The sequence below is a fragment of the Bos indicus genome, chromosome 13 (genome assembly GCF_029378745.1).
Source record: "Bos indicus isolate NIAB-ARS_2022 breed Sahiwal x Tharparkar chromosome 13, NIAB-ARS_B.indTharparkar_mat_pri_1.0, whole genome shotgun sequence".
Classification (NCBI taxonomy): Eukaryota; Metazoa; Chordata; class Mammalia; order Artiodactyla; family Bovidae; genus Bos; species Bos indicus.
Genome location: NC_091772.1, coordinates 65,955,765 through 65,978,894, shown reverse-complemented (window position 1 = coordinate 65,978,894; position 23,130 = coordinate 65,955,765). Strand labels below are relative to the sequence as shown.

The 23,130-nt window shown below is 38.8% G+C and overlaps 1 protein-coding gene across 6 annotated transcripts in view; it reads left to right on the top strand.

Annotated features, from left to right (window-relative positions):
- Positions 1 to 23,130, top strand: part of SAMHD1 (SAM and HD domain containing deoxynucleoside triphosphate triphosphohydrolase 1) — a 67,310-nt gene that overhangs the window by 23,004 nt on the left and 21,176 nt on the right. For all 6 annotated transcript variants that reach the window (XM_070801630.1, XM_019972377.2, XM_019972376.2 and 3 more), the window contains exons 6-13: positions 1,885 to 1,955; positions 5,143 to 5,301; positions 6,370 to 6,470; positions 6,650 to 6,758; positions 7,570 to 7,661; positions 9,214 to 9,329; positions 18,444 to 18,580; positions 19,364 to 19,459. In XM_070801630.1, the coding sequence (XP_070657731.1) occupies positions 1,885 to 1,955; positions 5,143 to 5,301; positions 6,370 to 6,470; positions 6,650 to 6,758; positions 7,570 to 7,661; positions 9,214 to 9,329; positions 18,444 to 18,580; positions 19,364 to 19,459 (881 nt within the window). The remainder of the gene's footprint in view (positions 1 to 1,884; positions 1,956 to 5,142; positions 5,302 to 6,369; positions 6,471 to 6,649; positions 6,759 to 7,569; positions 7,662 to 9,213; positions 9,330 to 18,443; positions 18,581 to 19,363; positions 19,460 to 23,130) is intronic.

The window sequence follows — 23,130 nt, the reverse complement described above, 5'->3', positions numbered from 1 at the left end:
AGCCCAAAGCATTGCTTTCTTTTTTTTTTAAGTCTTTCAATGAGTTTCCCACGTTGCACCCTTCATTGCAGGTTATATGAAAGGACGTTCTAATAGTGGTTTTTCCTTACTACTGTGTGTTGGAATGTTGTAAATTTGATTTTTCCTTTATCTTTGCTGAATAAAATTGCTATTTCCCTTCAGTTACTTTGTGAAATCTATTCTCACACCTAGAATATATAATCTGCTCTAGCAGATTAACAAGAAATTTAGAGAACTCCTTGTGACCTATACTCACAACCTCAGTCTTGGGCCACTTAAATCCAAGTAAAAGAATATCATCTTTCTCCAGAGACAAAGAGAAAAAAGAATGTTCTCTTTTATCATGAGGAGTTTTTTCCTCTCTTCTTGTAATTTTTTCCTATTTACTGGAGTAATTTATGGATATCCCAGGCAGCGAAGTAGTAAAGAATCTGCCTGCTAAAAAAAAAAAAAGAATCTGCCTGCTAATGCAGGAGACTCAAGAGACATGGGCTCAATCCCTGGGTCAGGAAGATCCCCTGGAGTAGGAAATGGGAACCCGCTCCAGTTTTCTTGCCTGGAAAATTCCATGGACAGGTGAGCCTGGCTACAGGCCATGGGGTCACAAAGAGTCAGACATTGAGCGTGCGCGCGCATGTGCGTGCACGCGCGCGCGTACACACACACACACACACATTGAAGGATCCTAAGAGTTTGCATGTGCCCTCGGTGCAGACAAAGGGAGGTTTTTGTGTTTCAGTAGTCAGATAATTAAAGGCATAGGGCTGTCTTTTCAGCACGTTCCCTTGGAGATTTTAGTAGGACCAGTATCAGCCTTCGATCATTAATTTAAGATTCTTGGTATTTTGAGAGGGAGCTTTTGGGAATCTTATACCAATCCCCAGGAGTCTAAACTCTGCAGTAACAAGCCTTTATTTATGTACTGAAACATGCAGAAAAGGCCTGGGGCTGGTCCAAGTGAGCTCCCTCTCCCATCTAGCAAGGAAATGTGGGGGGGGATTTGTTCCCAGGACCCCCTCCGGATACAAAAAAAAAAAACCAAAGCCCAATGCTTATATAAAATTTGTATATAACTCATACACATCCTCTCCTGTGTATAGAGAATTAAATCAATTATTCTATAATTAAATCAATTCTAGATTACTGATAATACCAATATGTAAATAACTGCCAGCAAGCTTGGCAAATTCAAGTTTTGCTTTTTGGAACTTCCTGAATTTTTTTTTTCCCCCAAATATTTTCTGTCCAAGGTTGATTGAATCTGTGAATGCAGAGGGCCAAGTTTAACTCCTTCAGAAATTCTGATGATTCCAGATTTGTGCCTCAGCAAAGTTTCATGTTGATAGATGTTGTAGAATGTTAAGGTCACTTATGAATAAGATGAAGTAGTGATCTCCACTTTTGATTGCCCATATCATCAATAAAAACAAAGATAAGCCCTGATATGTGTCTAAAAGTATATACATTATAAAATTTACATAAAAAGGGATGTTTTTAAAGGTTCAGAGTACTAAAGTTCTAATGATTTCCTGACCCTAGTAGATTGTCTTAAAACTGCTTTTCTAACACTACCAATATGTAATCTAAAGAAGCCAAAAGTTTTTGTCATTAACATTCCTTTATTTACACAAAACTGTCCTTTCATTATGTAAACTCCAGTGACTCAGAGACCCCTCAGTGGAGAATTTACATTCTTGTATTGTTCTGCTTCTTGTTCTCTTGTTTTAGAAAATAGGAAGGAACAATTTGTTCCTTTTTTGTGATTATAAATTATTAATTTCCATTGATATTCACATTTAACTAAAAAAATTTCCTTTCCACCAATTTACAGTGTTCTGTTCTAAGGCAGCTTTTGTTTTTAAGGTCATGGGCCATTTTCTCATATGTTTGATGGAAGATTTATTCCACTTGCTCGACCAGAGATAAAATGGACGGTATGTATCCATATATTCAATATTTAGTAAAATAAAGACTAAGCAGTGACTACTGTGTTATAGTATAATTCCTGTTACAGTTTTTCAGGGTGTTGTTTTCATTTGATCCTCACAGCAGTCTCTAAGGAGGAAATCATTATCTCCATTTTTGTAAGTGTAAAGGAACTCGAAACCCAGAGGTGTACTGATGCACCAAAAATCACAAAGCCTGTGAAATGATAGAGCCAGCACTAGAAAACCAGCAGCTAATTTAATGCTCTTTCTACTCTGTCATACTAGTATAAAATAAAAAATCAAAGGCTGACTCTGGCTTTGATTCATTTTGTGTGACCATAAAGTAAGTTCTATACTAAGTTCTTTGTATAATTACAGATTTGCAGGTAGCTAACCCATTTTTCTGGAATCAGTTTTTGAGAAGTAAAGGTAGGTCATCTTCCATTTTTGGCTGCACTATATTTGAAGCAGAAGATGATATCACTACATCCTGAACACTTCATTACATGTCAACCACTATTTATTCTCTCATTTTTAGAAAGGTATAATTCATCTTAAATATGTTGTCCAGATCATCATTGTATAGTTCAGTGAGTATTGACAAGTGTATTCATCCATGCAGCCACTACTCAAGTTGAGATGTGCAATATTTTCATCTTCCTGGAGAATTCCTGTGTGACTCTTTCTAGTCAGTTCCTACCCTCCCCATCATCATCACCTTCTAACTTTTATAAACAGATTCATTTTGCCTGTTTCTAGACTTGATAAAAGTAGAATCCTGTAATAGGTACTGTTTTGTCCTGTTTGTATTCATATTGTTTGTCCCTGAGGTAATAGCCCATTGTATGAATAAATCACTATTTGTTTATCTTTTCTCCTTTTGTAGAATTTGGGTTGTTTTCAGTTTGGGGCTATTACAAATATAAGGATGTTGTACATGTTACTATACACAATTTTTGTGGAAAATATTTTCATTTGTCTTAGTTTCATTTCTCCTTACCTAGTAGTAGAATTGCTGGGTCATCAAGTAGATGCATATTTTAACTTTATAAGAAATTACCAGACCTTCCCCATTTTACACTCTGCCAGCAGTATGAGAGTACCTGTTCTTCCATGGCCTTACCAACATTTAGATTTTTGGTTATTCTTTCTATTGAGTGTGAAATAGTCTTTTGTGGGATTTTCCCTTTTTTATTTGGCATTCTCTTTGTGTGTTAACTTCCCATTTCCTGTACTTTGTCACTGATAAATAATCTTTTGTAAAGAGATTTTCCATTTACCCATTAGAAAAAATTGAATATTTACCTTTTAGTTATCAATTTGAATAAATACATATATATAGTCAGATACATGTATTATGGATATTTTTTCTCTGACTTACCAATTACCAATTTATTTCTTTAAGATTTTTTTTTAATGTGGACCACTTTTAAAGTCTTTATTGAATTTTTTATAATATTGCTTCCATTTCATGGATTTTTTGTTTGTTTGTTTGTTTTCTGTTTTTTGGCCACAAGACCTGTGGGATTTTAGCTCTCTGATGAGGGATTGAGCTCACACACCTTGCACTGGAAGGCAGTCTTAACCACTGTACTGCCAGGAAAGTCTTAGTTCATTTCTTGAACAAAGGTGGCTTTTCAGAAAGAAAATTTAAAATTTTGATGAAGTATTCTGCTTCTTTCACCTAGTAAAAAGAATAGATTCTTTCCAGTTCTCCTGCCCTAGGGCCTCCCTCAGGCTAAAAGCCATAAAAGAACTGGAATGTTGCCCACAACAAAGAAGAACTAGAACTTTTCTCTTCCAAGTGTTTAGTTCTCTCTAACATCTGCCTGCTTTTGGTGGTAATCCAATACCTTCAGGAAGTTCAGTTCGGTTCCATTTAGTCGCTCAGTCTTGTTGCACTCTTTGCAACCCCATGGACTGCGCCAGGCCTCCCTGTCCATCACCAACTCCCGGAGTTTACTCAAACTCATGTCCGTTGAGTCGGTGATGCCATCCAACCATCTCATCCTCTGTCGTTCCCTTCTTCTCCGGCCTTCAAACTTTCCCAGCATCAGGGTCTTTTCAAATGAGTCAGCTCTTCACATCAGGTGGCCAAAGTATTGGAGTTTTAGCTTCAGCATCAGTCCTTCCAATGAATATTCAGGACTGATCTCCTTTAGGATGGACTGGTTGGATTTCCTTTCAGTCCAAGGGACTCTAAAGAGTCTTCTCTAACACCACAGTTCAAAAGCATCAGTTCTTTGGGGCTCAGCTTTCTTTATAGTCAAACTTGTTGCAGGAAGGGGGACCCCTTCCAAGGCCGAAACTGGGCTCTTGTCTAACACTCGGGAATGAGTTGCCCGAGGAGACACATGTGCTGATAAAGCAAGAGATTTTATTGGGAAAGGGCACCGGGGTGGAGAGCAGTAGGGTAAGGGAGAACAGCTCTTAGCAAAGATCTGTCCTATCACAGTTCTTAGAAAAGCAGAGGCCCTCCAGGGGGCCATTTGTTCTTTGTAACAATTACAAATGACTGACCAGAGACTGTGAGTAAAATGAGTCTATAGTTTGAGATTCCAGCCCAGATTTTAACTTCAGATCTCTGGAACATCCGGACACCTTTTTTTTTTTTTTTTTGCTTCCAAGTTTGGAATTACCCCTTTTCACCACTAGATGGAAATGCTAATAGAACTTGTAGCTTCACAAATTCCAAAGCTGATGATACTATAGAACTAAATTTTATAGTAATATTCATTAAAATGGTATTCTACTGGGAATTTCCTGGCAGTCCAGTGGTTAGGGTTTGGCGCTTGCACTGCAAGGGCCTATGTTTGATCTCTGGTCAGGTAACTAAGATTCTGCAAACCATGAAGCTCACCAAAAACAAACAAACAAAAAGGTGTTCTATCCTTAAAATCTGGTAGTATTCAGCTGTGCTCTATAATACATACGTATTATAAATCTTATATCTCATTAAATATATTTATCAAATAATGATGCACCTGGATTATAAGGTTTTGTAGACTGGTAAAATATAGACAAATTTGACAGATATTTTTTAAATATCTGGAGGACTGTAGTTGAAAACTGGGTCATTAACGTGCATTAGAACTTTATCTCTGAATTACCAGGGAGCCAAGAGTAATTTGAATAATCAGGGGTCCCTGATGGACTAGAGTCTGTAACAAACCATACTGCTGCCTTTTCCTAGCATGAACAGGGCTCAGTTATGATGTTTGAGCACCTCATCAATTCTAACGGACTCCAAGATGTCATGAAATACTATGGTCTCATCCCTGAAGAAGATATTTTGTTTATCAAGGAACAAATTACAGGACCACCTGAATCACCCATCAAAGATGCTTCAAAGGTAAATTTGTGTACAACCTAATTTAAACCGACTGGTTCTTTTCATCTCGTCTTCTCTTGGTTCCTTCAGATTTGTATTTGAAGGGGTGACATTTTGCTATTTTAGGAGACTAAATGATAAAATATGTGATACATTTCTACTGTTTAGTGCAAAAAATAAAAGGCTTATATAGTTCTTCCAGCTCTTAACTGAGTTCTTTAGAAGTTATCCCCCAAATTAAAATACACATATTAATATTTTTAATGAATATGTATGCAGAATTTTATATAGAAGCCTAAAGTAACTTAGTTCTGAAAGTATGTGTCTTGTTTACCCATTAAAATTAATGTTTGGATTATTTAGATATGTGAAGACCTAGAAAAAAAAGTTGAATTAGTTCAGAGGGAAGTATGATTTGTTTCCTTTTTGATCTTTTTTCTTTTAATTAGGAAAAAGAATTTCCCTGAGTGTTTTTTAGTCTTTTTTTCCTTAAAACACACAAATCTACTTGTAAGGTATAAGATAAATAGGAGGATTTTACAGCAAATATCCTATCTCCAAAAAACAGAGTTCCTAGGAATTCCCTGGTGATCCAGTGGCTGGGACTCTGGCGCTTTCACTGCCAAGGGCCCAGGTTCCATCCCTGGTTGGGGAACTAGGATCCCCAGGATCACTCAGCGCAGCCAGAAAAAAAACACAGAGCTCCAAGAATTTTCACTCCTGAATTTAAGCATTCGAATATAAGAAACATTCTTACTAGTTTATAAATAGATCTTAATATTTTAAAAAATCTTTTAAACCAAGAAAACAAGAAAGCTTGTTGGTTATCTAAGTGTAATAGAATTAGGATCCTTCCAAAGGCACTAGGTTTAGTATTAACAGGATATCATATTTTAGCATTTCTAGCATTTCTTTCCCTTTTCTACTAATTTGGGAATTAAGTGAAGGAAAAAAGAGTAGAACCTTCTCACTTACCTAACATTCGCATTCAAATATCTGTTTATAATTTTCGGGTTAATACACTTGCTTTGCTTATAAATAGATTTATCTCCTGTTCTATAACTTTCAGTGGGTTTTCTTCTCTTCCAGTGGCTCTATAAAGGGCGTCCTAAAGAAAAAAGCTTCCTTTATGAGATAGTGGCCAATAAAAGAAATGGCATTGATGTGGACAAATGGGATTATTTTGCCAGGTATGCACTGAACACTTCAGAAAAATTGATTAGAAATCTTGTATACTTTAAATAGATACAATTTTTATTTAAGTAAATAAGCAAGCAAAATAAAACCGTTATATAAATTTAGTATTGATATTTAAGGTATGGTTTCCTTTGCTGAAAAATTTCATCTCTCTGCTTGGGAATCTCTCCAGGGACTGCCATCATCTTGGAATCCAAAATAGCTTTGATTACAAGCGCTTTCTTAAGTTTGCCCGTGTCTGTGAAGTAGATAATATGAAGCATATTTGTACTAGAGAAAAGGTAAGCTATGTCAGAGGACAATAAGGAAGGTGTGATTCTTAGCTTGAAGTCTAGAAATACCCTTTCAGTAAATTGGAAAAATCACTACCTGGTAAATTATCTATCTCTTTACTTCGTGCTTAGCATTTGTAAGTATTTTAAAGCTCTTTTCACTTCTCCTGTATGGTCTACTGTCTACAGTAGACATTTACTGAGTCTTGTTCTCAGCACTGTTTAACGTGCTTTAGAGGATTAACTCAATCTTCACAATCCTGTAAGATAGAAACTGTTATTTTCCCATTTAACAGATAAGCAAATTGAAGCACAAAGAAGGCATACAGTTAATGGCAGAACTGGAGTTTCAATCCAGGAAGTTTGGCTTGAGTCTTGTCCTTAATCACTGTATTGTATGTTTCATAGTAGTTATAATCCTATAATCATTAATTCCCTGCTAGGTTAGTCATATAACTAAAGAATAGAACAGTGCTATACTATACAAAGTCTTTCTTTTCAGAATGAAGATTAGAAGAAGAATACCTAACTTCTAGAATTATTGGGAAATTTAAAAAATATATTTAAGATGCCTCAAACAGAATGCATCGCAGAGTTAAGATGCTCAGTAGATTTTGGTTTACTAAGAATAAAAGTTGCAGATAAGTAGTATTATGAGTCTTCCTTGCTCTTTCTTGGGAGTCTTAGGGGTTTTGATGAATTTTACCTGTGTCCAGTCTTCTTTTATGCCACCATCCCTTTTTCCTGACTTATATGCTGTCTACTAACAAGGGAACCTAATCTGATCCTACCTTAATGTTTGTTTCACCTCTTTCTGCAGGAGGTTGGAAACCTGTATGACATGTTCCACACACGCAACTGTTTGCACCGCAGAGCTTATCAACACAAAGTTGGCAACATCATTGATACAATGTAAGAAATTTGATTGTTATTTTCCTATAAAATTTTCCATGATTTTTACTAGAGTATCGTACTTGGGTCAAGTTGAGATTTCTAAATAAATTCAAGTAAAGTTTAAGTGAACAAATCTAAAATGGTTCCCTTAAACAAAACAAAAACTAGCATAAAGTGAATTTAGAGGTGAGTGTTAAAGAGGATAGACTCAAGCAGAAGAGGGGGTTTAGGCTAGATAGGAAGAGGCTACCCTGGGATGGCTTAGATCTCCACACAGGTAGTCACTTAGGTACCAGATATTAATCATCGAGGTGAGAAATGAGATATGGATAACTGACACTCTGAAATTAATGACAAAAATGAATTTTGAAGATTAATGTCTCTCCCTACCCTGTCAATTATCAACATTAGTAGAAAACAGTAAAACCTACAGGAATTTCGGGCTTTCCTCGTAGCTCAGTCAGTGAAGAGTCTGCCTGCAATGCAAGATATCCAGATTCGATTCCTGGGTCAGGACGATCCCCTAGAGAAGGAAATCGCAACCCACTCCGGTATTCTTGCCTGGAGAATCCCATGGACAGAGGAGCCTGGCGGGTAACAGTCCGTGGGGTCGCAAGAGTCAGACACATCTGAGTGACTAAACCACCACCACAGAAATTTTACTTCTCCCTGATCCAGTCAGAACCAAAGCAGAAAAGTACAACTAGGTCCCTAAGTGACTCAGAGACCTCATGAGGAATTTCCAAAAGTGGGGTATGAGTCAAGTTAATTCTGTGGCCCTAAAATAGTTTTAAATGAATCTCTTTTAAGCTTTTACTGTTCATGTTTACATTTGTGTTGAGAAAATTTACTTTCTGCTTTTTTCTTCATCTTTTGTCATGAGCAGACTAGTTAGAATCCTTTCTCCTATTTGTATGGCTGTTACTTTGGTAAGCGGAGAAGGCTAAGAGTTTTTTTTTGTTTGTTTGTTTTCAATGCAGAGACTCAGAGAGATCTAGGAACAGTCTGGTACTGCTTCTTCCTAACTTGATTAAATGAAAATTACTCAATTTCTATGTCTATATAATATAGGTTGATTACACCTGTGTTACTGATAGAAAGATTAAATATGATGATGTATCTAAAGCTTTGTAGTAATGCCTAGAGCACAGTAAATATTACAGTCCACAAATTATCGTGGACTTACTTAGCATGGTTGAGATGCAATTGTCTTTTTTTGGTTTGTTTTAATTGTAAGTTGCAGGTGTACAATATAGTGATTCACAATTTTTAAAGATTATATTCATAGCTATTATAAAATATTGACTACATTCCCCATTGTACAGTGTATCTTTGTAGCTTATTTTATACCTAGTAGTTTATACCTCATACTCCCTCACCTGCCCCCGTCCCTCTGCCTACTGATCACCACTAGTTTGTTCTCTATAAGTCTGAAAAGCAGTTGCCTTTAGAACATTGTATCTCAAGATTTTGTTTCTTAAAAGTAGAGAGGTTTCCTAAATTTTAAGTAAAGCATAAAGCAAATATTCAATTTCCTCATAAACATAAACCTTTATAAAATGATCTTTAGGATTACAGATGCCTTCCTCAAAGCAGACGATCACATAGAGATAACAGGTTCTGCAGGAAGAAAGTATCACATTTCTACAGCAATTGATGACATGGAAGCCTTCACTAAGCTGACAGGTAAGAAGTAGAAGGTAACATAGGTGGTCCATCTCAGAAACCGTGTAAACTTTCCCTGGATTGCAGATGGGTTATTTTCCAAACATTCCAGTGTATTTAGCTTCTGAAGTGATTGTATACTACTGGATTTGAGTTTTATCTCTGCTTTGTACTAACAAGATAACCTTGATAAAGTTATTTAACCTCTCTGAACCTTGTTTCCTCATCTATAAAGTGGGAGTAATGATACCTAGCATGTAGTTTAGTTGTGATGCTGCAGTGAAGCATATAGCACTTGGAATAGTACTTGGCACACAAGTGCTGTGCTGTGCTTAGTCGCTCAGTCTTGTCGGACTCTTTGTGGCCCCGTGGACTGTAGCCTGCCAGGCTCCTCTGTCCATGGGGATTCTCCAGGCAAGAATACTGGAGTGGGTTGCCATGCCCTCTTCCAGAGGATCTTCCCAATCCAGGGGTTAAACCCAGGTCTCCGACATTACAGGCAGATTCTTTACTGACTGAGCCACCAGGGAAGTCCAAGAATACTGGAGTGGGTAGCCTATCCCTTCTCCAGGGGATCTTCCTGACCCAGGAATCTAACTGGGGTCTCCTGCATTGCAGGTAGATTCTTTACCAGCTGAACTACCAGGGTAACCTAAGTGCTCAATATTAATTATTTTTAACTTCAAATACAATTTGGCTTCCCTGGTGGCTTATTTGGTAAAGAATCCTCCTGCAATGTGGGAGATATGGGTTTGATCCCTGGGTTGGGAAGATCCCCTGGAGAAGGGACCAGCTCTACCCACTCCTGTATTCTGGCCTGCAGAATTCCATGGTCTGTATAGTCCATAGGGTTGCAAAGAGTGGGACATGACTTACACTTTTAATTACACTTTCATAAAACCAGACCAATACCAAAAAGCTGACTTGCTCATTTAACATAATTTTTGTTGCAAAACAGGATGCCAAAGACATTTCTGTGCACTTCAGCAGAAACAAACAACTTAGGGTGGGAAGGAAGAGGGGTGAGGTGTCATAACTGATTCTTTAATGTGGGAAAGTTTAAGATCAGTAAAGCAAAAGATGTAAACCAAAAAGTATATACCAGTTAAGAGTTCTTAGTTGCAAATCCTGAAACTGACTCTGCTTAACTAAAAACAAAGTGATAGAATCAGTGAGAAGGCTAGAGTTTCTGAAACGAGAGAATGGCAGAAGCTGAGTGGCCTCACCACAAGATCAGCTTCCTGTTCCATCACTGCTAAATTTTTTTTATACAGGTGTAAGCAGTGGCACCCCACTCCAGTACTCTTGCCTGGAAAATCCCATGAACGGAGGAGCCTGGTAGGCTGGAGTCCATGGGGTTGCTAAGAGTCGGACACGACTGAGCGACTTCACTTTGACTTTTCACTTTCACGCATTGGAGAAGGAAATGGCAACCCACTCCAGTATTCTTGCCTAGAGAATCCCAGGGATGGGGGAGCCTGGTGGGCTGCCATCTATGGGGTCGGACATGACTGAAGCGAGTTAGCAGCAGCAGCAGGCAGTTAATATATGGGCTTTCTTGGTAGCTCACATGGTAAAGGCTCTGCCTGCAATGCAGGAGACCTGGGTTCAATCCCTAGGTTGGGAAGATACCCTCAAGAAGGGAATGGCTACCCACTCCAGTATTCTTGCCTGGAGAATTCTGTGGACAGAGGAGCCTAGTAGGCTACAGTCCATGGGATGGAAAAGAGTCAGACACCACTGAGCAACTAACACTTTCACCTTCAGGCAATTAATAGAGTCCCCATTACACTTGTAACTTTTTAGGCACTTTCCATTCATACCTAAACTACAGGTTAGAAGGGAAATGGTGATTCTATGTATCAAATGTTTATATACTGAGAACACTGTGTCCATCAAATATTTGCAGTTTATAATGTGACAAATGAGTTTACTTTTTTCTTGTTAATTCATCTGGGTTGGATTGATGACAAAATTACTTACAGGGGATAATGTATTTGCCCTGAAACTTGTTGGCCCTTGTGTGGTGCTTGGTTTCAGTGCAGGTATGGAGGCATTTGATGAGCTCCTGTCAATTAATGTTCCTTGGAGTCAGGAGCTCCCTGGAGTCAGGGTTTGGACTTAAGCCTCCTGCTTCCAGTTATCGGTCTTATTTTTACAGTAGTTTCATAGCTTCTCCTTCTATACAGCACCATTGATAAAACATCTACGTTAAAGATGAAAAGTTTCTCTACTGTGAGGGTCACCCAGAGAGGTTCACAGCGTTATATGGAGAAGAGAAGAGGGAGGAGGGAGTAAGAGGTGACCCGAATGAGATGAGGTGGAATCAATAGAGGAGAGAGTGGGCTATCCAGTAATCTCTTCCTTATGTGCACTCCACAACTGGACCGCTCAGAGTTGTTCACGGAGTTATACAGAGAAGAGAAGAAGGAGGAAGGTGACAGAGGTGGCCAGGAGGATAAAAGGGGGGAATGAAAAGGAGGGAGACAGATCCAGCCAGTAATCAATTCCCTAAGTGTTCTCCACTGTCTGGAACACACAGAAATTCACAGAGTTGGGTAGAGTAGAGAGGGGTTAGGGAGGAGACACAGGCGACCTGGTGGAGAAAAAGGAGAGTCCAAAGAGAGAGAGCAGTTAAGCCAGTAATCTCGCTCCCTAGTGATAAAGGGGTACTGAAGATTGGGTTCTTAAAGGTACAAAATTGGTAACAAATACATAAAAGCAAAAATTAAAAATCTAGAGTAGAGTTTGGAATTTCAAAAATACGATGTTAAAGAAAAGAAGAAGGAAAAGAAAGAGAGAAAAAACAAACAAAAACAAACAAGGTCGTGAAAATTATAAAGAAAATATAGGTACAAAATTGATAACTAATACCAAAAAGCAAAAGTTAAAAATCTAGAGTAGAGTTTGGAATTTCAAAAATACAATGTTAAAAAAAGAAGAAGAGAAAGAAAAAAAAACAAACAAGAACAAACAAATTTGCATAAATTATAAAGAAAATACAGGTATAAAATTGATAACAAATACCAAAAAGCATAAATTAAAAATCTAGAGTAGAGTTTGGAATTTCAGATATACAGTGTTATTTAAAAGAAGAAGAGAAAGAAACTGAGAAAAAGAAAAAGAGACAATAAAAAAGGGTCACAGAAATTGTAAAAAAAAAAAACAACTATAGGTACAAAATTGATAACAAATACCAAAAAGCTAAAATTAAAAATCTAGAGTAGAGTTTGGAATTTCAAAAATACAATGTTAAAGAAAAGAAGGAAAAAAAAAGGTCAAAAAAATTATAAAAAATATATATATGAAGTTTGCTTTAAAAAAAATGGGGTCTTCTTTTTTTTTTGCAAAGTCATCGGTTATAAAAGTGAAAATTAAAGGAATAATAGAAGACTTAAAAAAAATTTTTTTAATTAAAAAATAAAAAAAAAAAGAATGATCATAAAAATAGTAAAAATATATCTAGGACTTTCTCTGGTTTTGTTGTGAGTATTGCGGGTTCAGTTCATTTTTGGCTAGTTCCTTGGTCTGATTTATATTCTCAAGATCTACAGGCCCCTTCCTGTGTAGCTGGTACTAACCACAGGGTTTTAATCTATTGCCTGTAGCTTCTAAGGCGGTTCCCTCTGTTATAGCTTCCTCTGTTTGCTGGTCTCTTCAGTGTCTGGTTTCCGCCCTGAGCCAAAGGGGACGGTGGAGGACACTTTTTTTTTTTTTTTTTAGGCTCACTTGTTCAGTTGCGCTGAGGGGAGGTAGGGAGGGATGCTGCAAACAAATAACACTGGTGTGTGCTCACAGTGCCTCAGCCACACTGGGTCTGCCCCCTGTTCACGGCGCGTGTAGCCTCCCTGCCCACGCTGCTCAGGCTCTAGGTTGCTCCGATGGGAACCATCCGTGGCCGGCCCTGGGCTGCCTGCACTTCCAGGTCCAAGCTGCTCAGGTTCAGGCACTCGGGTAGTCCTCAGAGGTGCAGACTGTCGGTTGGGCCTGCATTTTGTGCCCTTCCCAGATCCAAGCAGCTCAGGTGATGAGGTGTTTGGCGCGCGGGATTGCTGTGACTTACCGCCTCCCTGCCGCTGGGTTATCTAGGTGTGCACCGGCGCACCTTCTCAGGCAGATATTGACCGTCCAGACCCCCAAGAAGTTTTAGTTAGCAAAGAAGCCTGCTTACAGTTTTACAGATGATGTCTCTCTGGGGCTGCGATTGTCCCCTTCCAGCTCTGGCTGCCTATCACCGGAGGGGTGTGGTCTGCCACCGGCTATCTCTGTTCAGTCCTTTGTTCTGTGCGCGGGCCTGGTGGTGTCATAGGTTAGGGCTGGCTTTTTGCGTGGTAGATATCCCACAGTCTGGTTTGCTAGCCCAAATTATTTCACTCAGATAGCGCTCAGGGTATTCAGGCCAGATCCTTGCGATGCAGCCCGCGCCGCGCCTCCCTGCCCAGCCCCCGCTTGCTAATGGCGGATGCAGGCGTCTGCGCTGCTTCTCCGCTGGGGGAGTTACCGTAGGGCTCAAAATGTGCGGGTTTTAATTGTTTATTTATTTTTCCTCCCTGTTATGTTGCCCTCTGTGCTTCCAAGTCTCGGCACAGATTCGGCAGTGAGAAGGTTTCCTGGTGTTTGGAAACTTCTCTCTTTTTAAGACTCCCTTCCCTGGACGGAACTCTGTCCCTCCCTCTACTGTCTCTTTTTTTGTCTTTTATATTTTTTCCTACCTCCTTTTGAAGACTTGGGTTGCTTTTCTGGGTGCCTGATGTCTTCTGCCAGCATTCAGAAGTTGTTTTGTGGAATTTACTCAGTGTTTAAATGTTCTTTTGATGAATTTGTGGGGGAGAAAGTGTTCTCCCCGTCCTACTCCTCCGCCATCTTAGCTCTTCCCCCCTCAGAACAGCATTTTCTTTTATGTTTTCCTCTAAGAGACTGTCCTGACATTGACTTCATTCTGTTGCTGCTGCTAAGTCGCTTCAGTCGTTTCTGACTCTGTGCGACCCCATAGACCACAGCCCACCAGGCTCCCCCGTCCCTGGGATTCTCCAGGCAAGAACACTGGAGTGGGTTGCCATTTCCTTCTCCAGTGCATGAAAGTGAAAAGTGAAAGTGAAGCCGCTCAGTCGTGTCCAACTCTTAGCGACCCCATGGACTGCAGCCTACCAGGCTCCTCCCTCCGTGGGATTTTCCAGGCAAGAGTATTGGAGTGGGGTGCCATTGCCTTCTCTGTGGCTGGAAATGGAAAAAGAGATTATAAGAGAATTTAAGCAACCTACAGATAGTTATTTTTAAACTTTTACTCATACTGAAGCAAATGATGCTGTATTTTAAAAAATCATCTTCAGTCTTCCTCAGAGACCAATCCTAACCATTTATCCTATAACAGTATGTTACATTTAAATTATCTTTCCAGTTAAAAACAAAAATGAATTTTGGACTTTATACACTTTTGGGTTAACTGACAAACTGTCAAATATCATACATCTTAATGAGGTCATAACTCCACGTGTCTGTACATAGCTCTTGCTCACCATGAATGAACATGCTGACTAGAACACTGAAACTGGCTTTTACCCTGTTCAGTGAGATGAGTTCACTGTTCACTTGCTTGGATGTTGTCACAATGCCAAAAATCCCAGAAAAGAAATTAGGTCACGTTTTTATGCTTTAACTGTCAGAATATAGAAGAATAAGCATACTGCCTTTCCACTTTCGTCATTTGAGCCAGAAATCATCTTACTTTTCTTGCATGTTATTCTGAGCAGTCATATGATCCTTATTGTCCTTAATAATAACACGACCTTGAAGGAATAGGATCCCATGAGCCCTCCTTTTTTTGGTTGCAATTCCAAAAGCAACTCATCTTTATTTTGAAAATCTTCACTTCTTATTTTTAATTTTTTTAGAATTTTTTTCATGTTTTAGGGATAAGTGTTGAAAATAAACAGCAATGTTAAAAGAGTTTAACAGTTGAAACCTATATACCTAAATTCTAGCATTTGCTGGACTTGCTTTATCACATATTTATTACTTACCATCCCTCTATTCATTTATTTAAAGCTTGAAATTTGAAAGTAAATTTCAGACATCAGTATACCCTAATTCCTGCAGCATGCAGATTAACTAAAGTTCAGTAACTGTTATAGATTTTTCTTCTTTTTATGCAAAATTACATGCAATTTATGTGTTAATAAAAATTGTAAGGTTAACATTTGCTGGACAAATGCAGGACACAGAACATTATCTTCTCCTTAGAAAGTCCCTTCATGCTCTATCCGACAATACCTGTTCTACCTCATCTCTAGAAGCAACCACTATTACCTGTCCTAGAGTTTCATATCAGTGGAATCATACAGTATATATTCTTCTGCATAAGGCTTCTTTCACTTAGCATTGACATTTATCCAGATTGCATGTATCAGTAATTCATTCCCTTTTATTGCTGAGTAGTAGTCTATTGTATGAATATGCCACTGTTTGTTTATCTCTTCTCTCTGCTTCCTAAATTCCTATTTCTGATGAATGTTTCAGCTTATCTGGATGCAACTATCGTAAGCATTGCAAATGTTATGACCACTGCCTTAGGTAGTCATTTTCATATCTTGGTCTTTATTCTGCAATATTCCTAAGCAATAGGTGGACCTTACCCTTTCCTCCCCTTCCCTTTCAAGACCTTACCCCCAAATCCCTTAATTAAATTGGGGCCTTAGAATGTTAAATTCAAAAGAACCTTAGAGATCATCTGCTTAAAACTCCTCTTGATGAGGAAACTAAGGCCAAATGAAAGAAAGCAACTTATCCTAATAAATGGCAAACCTGAGCTCAAATCAAGTCTTCTGACTCCCAAGTTGAATGTTGTTTACACTCTTTTAGTAAACACTTTAATCATTCAGTTTAATAGACAAGCAGTTTCCCTTTACTTTTGTACATATATGTATCCTGTGACCCTTTAATCCCTCTTTTGCCCACTCAGCCAATGAAAACGTCAGTCCACCCCAAAACCTGTACCTGGTAGAATAAGATGAAAGGCATAAGAAGAGTATCAGTCAAGTTCTTTGGGGTTCGAGGGAAGAAGAAATTACATCTGTAATTTGGATGCACTGGGGAAGGTTTCATAATTAGGCACTTTTTGAGATGAACCTCAGAGATTAGATAGGCCTTCAAGAAGTGAGATTCTGTCATGGGGGAAAGCATTTCCCTAATTTAGCTGGGAATAGGGTAGATTAAAGCATGGGTTAGAAAAGTGTGCTCTTATTATATTAAAATTGTTTTGTTTTTCAAACTGAATATAATATGTAAAGAAATAATGAAAACCAGACTTCCTTGGTGGTCCAGTGGTTAAGAATCCTCCTGCTAATGTAGGGGCCATGGGTTCAGTACCTGGTCCGGCAGGATTCTCCATGCTATGAGGCAACTAAGTCCATGCGCCACAACTATTGAAGCCCATGGGCACTAGAGCCCTTGCTCTGCAACAAGAGAAGCCACCACAGGAGAAGCACGAGCACTGCAGCTAGAGAAAGCCCATGCCCAGCAAGAAAGACTCAGCACAGTGAAAAATGAATAAAATGAACATGCTTTTAAAAGATGTTTCTTAAAAGCATTACTGAGAGGGTAAGGAATCTGTTAACCATGGATTAAGAGGGAAGAACATACATATACATGTAGGTGACGTGAATGACATAGGCTGCTAATATTTTGCCAAGAAAGGGCATTTTAATAAAATTCACTTTGCAAAATGCAATGGTTGATTCAATCAAGGATAATGAATGAATGCTAAACCATTGGTTGAAAACTTACTGGGATAATCAGAGCCTCTGAAAATATCACCTTGCAGAAAGATTCACTTTTAACAGAGAAAAACCTGAGGATTATTGCCCTAACCAACTTTTGGAACTTGTTAACAAAGCCCATTATGTGATACATGATGTGATGCACTGAGCCAAGCTCATGTGGTGCTCTTAGATGTTATAACACTTGTATAATGTTCTTCATAACAGTGTTTTCCTTGAATCTAGTGGTAAAGAAACAGTAAACAAGTTCACAGTTTGGACATTTTACACAATGACTGCGTGAACTTTTCTAAATTGTCAACATCATGAAAGAAGTTGGAATTACCTAGTTCTAGATGGGAGGAGCCTAGAAAACACGACAACTAATGTCATCCGTCATCTTTAATTGGTATCTCTATCCAGCAACAAAAATTTGTAAATTGCATTGTTGCAACAATTAAACAAATTCAAGTACAGATTGTATGTCAGATATCTTTATATCAGTGTTAAATTTCTTGACATGATTGTGATTAAGTTAGATAATGTTCTTGGGAGGTATATGCTGAAATATTTAGGAGTCAAGAGTCTTGCTATCTGTAATTTTCAAATGTTTCCTCAAAAATTTGTATGTGCACACATACAGTGTTTACATATGTCGAAACAAAACAGTTGATAAATTTTGGTGAAGGGTATTTTATTTTGAAATTTCTGAAATAAAAAGTTTGAAGAAAAAGGAAGAAGGAAATTAAGCTACCTTCTATCATCATGGAATGAAACCTTTAAAAGCTTTTTCTTTTTTTTGACTGTGCCTTTCTTTGCAGGATCTTAGTTCCCCTACCAGGGATCGAACCCAAGCCCCAGCAATGAAATTACTGAGTCCTAACTACTGTACCTTCAGGGAACTCCCTTAAAAACTTTTTATTAAGGAAATTTACATCACTTAGTTTCATGAGTTAGCTGCAATAATTAGCATTGCAGTTTTATTTCATCCCTTCACCCCATCAGACCCTGAGCCATTTTGAAGCAGATCTCAGACATAATTTTGTTATTCCTCAAGTTTCATTCTCTTTTTTTTAAAAAAGCAATAAACTAATATACCCTTTTGTACCCCCAAACTCAGTCTCAAGTCATCATCTCCAGTGCAGTCTTATCTCATCTCTCCCCTTTCCCACTCATTAGGTTATCCTGAAACAAATCCAAGACACTGATTGGAGCACTTTTTACAAAAGTTTTTTCACATCTTTATAATCATAGTGTGTCTATGTATGTAAACCTCTGCTTGAAATCATTTCAGAAGTACAGCAATATGAGTCTCTTTAAATATTGGTTTTTTTTGTTTTTTTTTCATTCTAATATAACTGAAATTTCATCAAATTGGCAGATAACATTTTTCTGGAGATCTTATACTCCACTGATCCCAACCTGAATGATGCACGAATGATTTTAAAGAAAATTGAATCCCGTAATCTATACAAGTTTGTGGGTGAGACTCAGCCCATGATACAAAGAATTAAAAAGGTAAGTTGAAAGGTCCTCTGTCCCCACAAGAGGAAACCATACCCATCACAATACCACAGCTGTATTCTAAGTCCTTTATAATTAATACGTTCTCATTTAATCTTCACATCAATCTCTTGAGACGTATCTTGCAGACAAACTGAAGCTTGGGAAAGATTAAATAACTTGCCTACAGAAGCACACTTAGTAAGCTAGGATTCAAAGTCAAGTCTCATTTACTCCAAACCTTTACTTTCTCAACTCGGAAGTGAGAGGGGGCCTCGTTTTACCTAGATCCAAAGACCAGAAAATGAATGTAATGGAAAAGGGGCCTCAAAATAAGGCCTCTGCAGGAGCTTCTTTGAGACTCTAAGGACCTGCTTTTTAACTACTTCCTTCTTTCACGGTTTATCACTTTGTCCCAGACAGTGCTTGCCTGCCTGCCTTAGTTCAGTCATTAGTTCTCTCTCCTGCTTGTTGAAGGGTCTTATCTTTGTCAAAAAACCTGTAACACAAGCTATGCTGATAACCACACCCTGCCTCACAATACTGCCTTAGGTCACACTTTACTTCTTCTTGTTTTACTAATAGGTTAATGCCTCATTTTTTTCAATGTGAAATTCTGTTATGAAAATCACACTATTGTGATTTGATTAAAAGGTAGCATGGGTATATATTTGTTAGGGAAATCTCTATCTATGTGTCTTGGTAAAGTGCCATTTTTAGAGAAGAACCCTCTTGGTGGCACAAACACTGTAGGATGAAGAACTGGAGTTCTAACATGAGGAGCCTTGTCTTTTCCAGGAAAACTATGAACACCTTCCAAATGAGGTCGCCAGTGCTAAACCCAGTGATGTAGAGCTAGAAGCTGAACTGAAGGCTGAAGATTTGATAGTGGATGTAAGTAGTTAGCTCAATAACATGCTAAGCAAAGAATTTATTTAAGGTAAAGCATCACTACCACCCCTGTTATAACAGTAGTACATGTTCATTAGAAAATCTGGAAAATATAGAAAAAAAGATGGATAGAAGAGAATCACCTATGATATCACAGAAAATACTAACATTAGGCAGATTTTTAAAATGACAGCCAACTCCAGTATTCTTGCCTGGGAAATTCCATGGACAGAGGAGCCTAACAGGCTGGGCTAACAGTCCATGGGGGCGCAAAAGAGTCAGGCACAACTGAGGGACTAAACAGCAACGAACAAAATTTTCTTTGACATATTTTTATGTCAATATTGTCAATATTTTTATGTAATTGTGGTCATGTTATTAATAGAGCATTGTATATAATGATTTTTAAATGTTTTCTTGATCAAAAAAGTAATTGTTGTTGTTGTTCAGTTGCTCAGTCGTGACTCCATGGACTGCACCATGCCAGGCTTCCCTGTCCTTCACTATCTCCCAGAGCTTGCTCAAACTCATGTCCATTGAGTCCGTGATGTGATCCAACCATCTTGTCTTCTGTTATCCCCTCCCCCTCCTGCCTTCAATCTTTCCCAGCATCAGGGCCTTTTCTAATGAGTGGGCTCTTCACATGAGGGGGTCCACTGGAGAAGGGAATGGCAAACCACTTCAGCATTCTTGCCTTGAGAACTGTACGAACAGTATGAAAAGGCAAAAAGATATGACACTGAAAAATGAACTCCCCAGGTTGGTAGGTGCCCAATATGCTACTGGAGAAGAGCAGAGATAGCTTCAGAAGGAATAAGAGGCTTAGTCAAAGTGGAAACAACGCTCAGTTATGGATGTGTCTGATGGTGAAAGTAAAGTCGAATGCTGTAAAGAACAATATTGCATCAGATCAGATCAGATCAGATCAGTCGCTCAGTCGTGTCTGACTCTTTGCGACCCCATGAATCGCAGCACACCAGGCCTCCCTGTCCATCACCAACTCCGGGAGTTCACTCAGACTCACATCCATCAAGTTAGTGACGCCATCCAGCCATCTCATCCTCTGTCGTCCCCTTCTCCTCTTGCCCCCAATCCCTCCAAGCATCAGAGTCTTTTCCAATGAGTCAACTCTTCGCATGAGGTGGCCAAAGTACTGGAGTTTCAGCTTTAGCATCATTCCCTCCAAAGAAATCCGAGGGCTGATCTTCAGAATGGACTGGTTGGATCTCCTTGCAGTCCAAGGGACTCTCAAGAGTCTTCTCCAACACCACAGTTCAAAAGCATCAATTCTTCGGTGCTCAGCTTTCTTCACAGTCCAACTCTCACATCCATACATGACCACTGGAAAAACCATAGCCTCGACTAGACAAACCTTCGTTGGCAAAGTAATGTCTCTGCTTTTGAATATGCTATCTAGGTTGGTCATAACTTTCCTTCCAAGGAGTAAGCGTCTTTTAATCTCATGGCTGCAGTCACCATCTGCAGTGATTTTGGAGCCCAGAAAAATAAAGTCTGACACTGTTTCCACTGTTTCCCCATCTGTTTCCCATGAAGTGATGGGACCGGATGCCATGATCTTCATTTTCTGAATGTTGAGCTTTAAGCCAACTTTTTCACTCTCCACTTTCACTTTCATCTAGAGGCTTTTTAGTTCCTCTTCACTTTCTGCCATAAGGGTGGTGTCATCTGCATATCTGAGGCTACTGATATTTCTCCTGGCAATCTTGATTCCAGTGTTTCTTCCAGTCCAGCGTTTCTCATGATGTACTCTGCATATAAGTTAAATAAGCAGGGTAACAATATACAGCCTTGACGTACTCCTTTTCCTATTTGGAACCAGTCTGTTCCATGTCCAGTTTTAACTGTTGCTTCCTGACCTGCATATAGGTTTCTCAAGAGGCAGGTCAGGTGGTCTGGTATTCCCATCTTTCAGAATTTTCCACAGTTTATTGTGATCCACACAGTCAAAGGCTTTGGCATAGTCAATAAAGCAGAAATAGATGGTTTTCTGGAACTCTCTTGCTTTTTCCATGATCCAGCGGATGTTGGCAATTTGATCTCTGGTTCCTCTGCCTTTTCTAAAACCAGCTTGAACATCAGGAAGTTCACGGTTCACATATTGCTGAAGCCTGGCTTGGAGAATTTTGAGCATTACTTTACTAGCGTGTGAGATGAGTGTAATTGTGCGGTAGTTTGAGCATTCTTTGGCATTGCCTTTCTTTGGGATGGGAATGAAAACTGACCTTTTCCAGTCCTGTGGCCACTGCTGAGTTTTCCAAATTTGCTGGCATATTGAGTGCAGCACTTTCACAGCATCATCTTTCAGGATTTGGAATAGCTCAACTGGAATTCTATCACCTCCACTAGCTTTGTTTGTAATGATGCTTTCTAAAGCCCACTTGACTTCACATTCCAGGATGTCTGGCTCTAGGTCAGTGATCACACCATCGTGATTATCTGAGTCATGAAGATCTTTTTTGTACAGTTCTTCTGTGTATTCTTGCATAGGAACCTGAAATGTTAGGACCATGAATCAAATTGGAAGTGGTCAAACAGGAGATGACAAGAGTGAACACTGACATTTTAGGAATCAGTGAACTAAAATGAACAGGAAAGGACCAATTTAATTCAGAGGACCATTATATCTACTACTGTGGGCAAGAATTCCTTATAAGAAATGGAGTAGTCCTCATAGTCAACAAAAGAGTCTGAAAAGCAGTACTTGGATGCAATCTCAAAAACGACAGAATGATCTCTGTTTCTTTCCAAGGCAAACCATTCAATTTTACAGTAATCCAAGTCTATGCCCCAACCACTAATGCCAAAGAAGCTAAAGTTGAACAGTTCTATGAAGATCTACAACACCTTCTAGAACTAACACCAAAAAAAGATGTCCTTTTCATTATAGGAGACTGGAATGCAAAAATAGGAAGATACCTGGGGTAGTAGGCAAGTTTGGTTTCGGTGTACAAAATGAAGCAGGACAAAGTCTAACAGAGTTTTGCCAAGAGTACACACTGGTCATAGCAAACACCCTCTACCAACAACACAAGAGACGACTCTACACATGAACATCACCAGATGGTCAATACCCAGATCAGATTGATTATATTCTTTGCAGCCGAAGATGGAGAAGCTCTATACAATCAGCAAAAATCAGGAGCTGACTGTGGCTCAGATTATGAACTCCTTATTGCAAAATTCAGACTTAAATTGAAGAAAGTAGGGCAAACCACTAGGCCAAGGTATAAAGTAATACATACCAATAATTTTTTAATAGCACACACACACAAAGGAAAATATTAAGATTTTTTACTCCTATTTTCGTGGAGAATGTAGTGTCTTCTTATATCCTATGAAAATGCCAAATGACTTTCTAATATTTTCTTCTGTTCTCTAGTAAGAAATTCTTTTCAGAGTTCTACTCCTGAAATCTCAGGACAGTCTTCCCTGTGTACTTTTTCCATAAGCCTCTAAATTCTTATCTTCTTGCTGATGCATCTTTGAGTGAAGGGCAATCTTACTATAACCATTCTTTGCCCTTGAACCCCCTTTCTATTTCCTTGGCTGCGTGTTCAAGTGCCTTAGATCTGCAGATCGGCTGCAGCTTCCTGTTTGATTAGATGAAGTTCCCTCAGAATAAAGGGATCTCGGGTCCTGACTTCCTGAGGCTC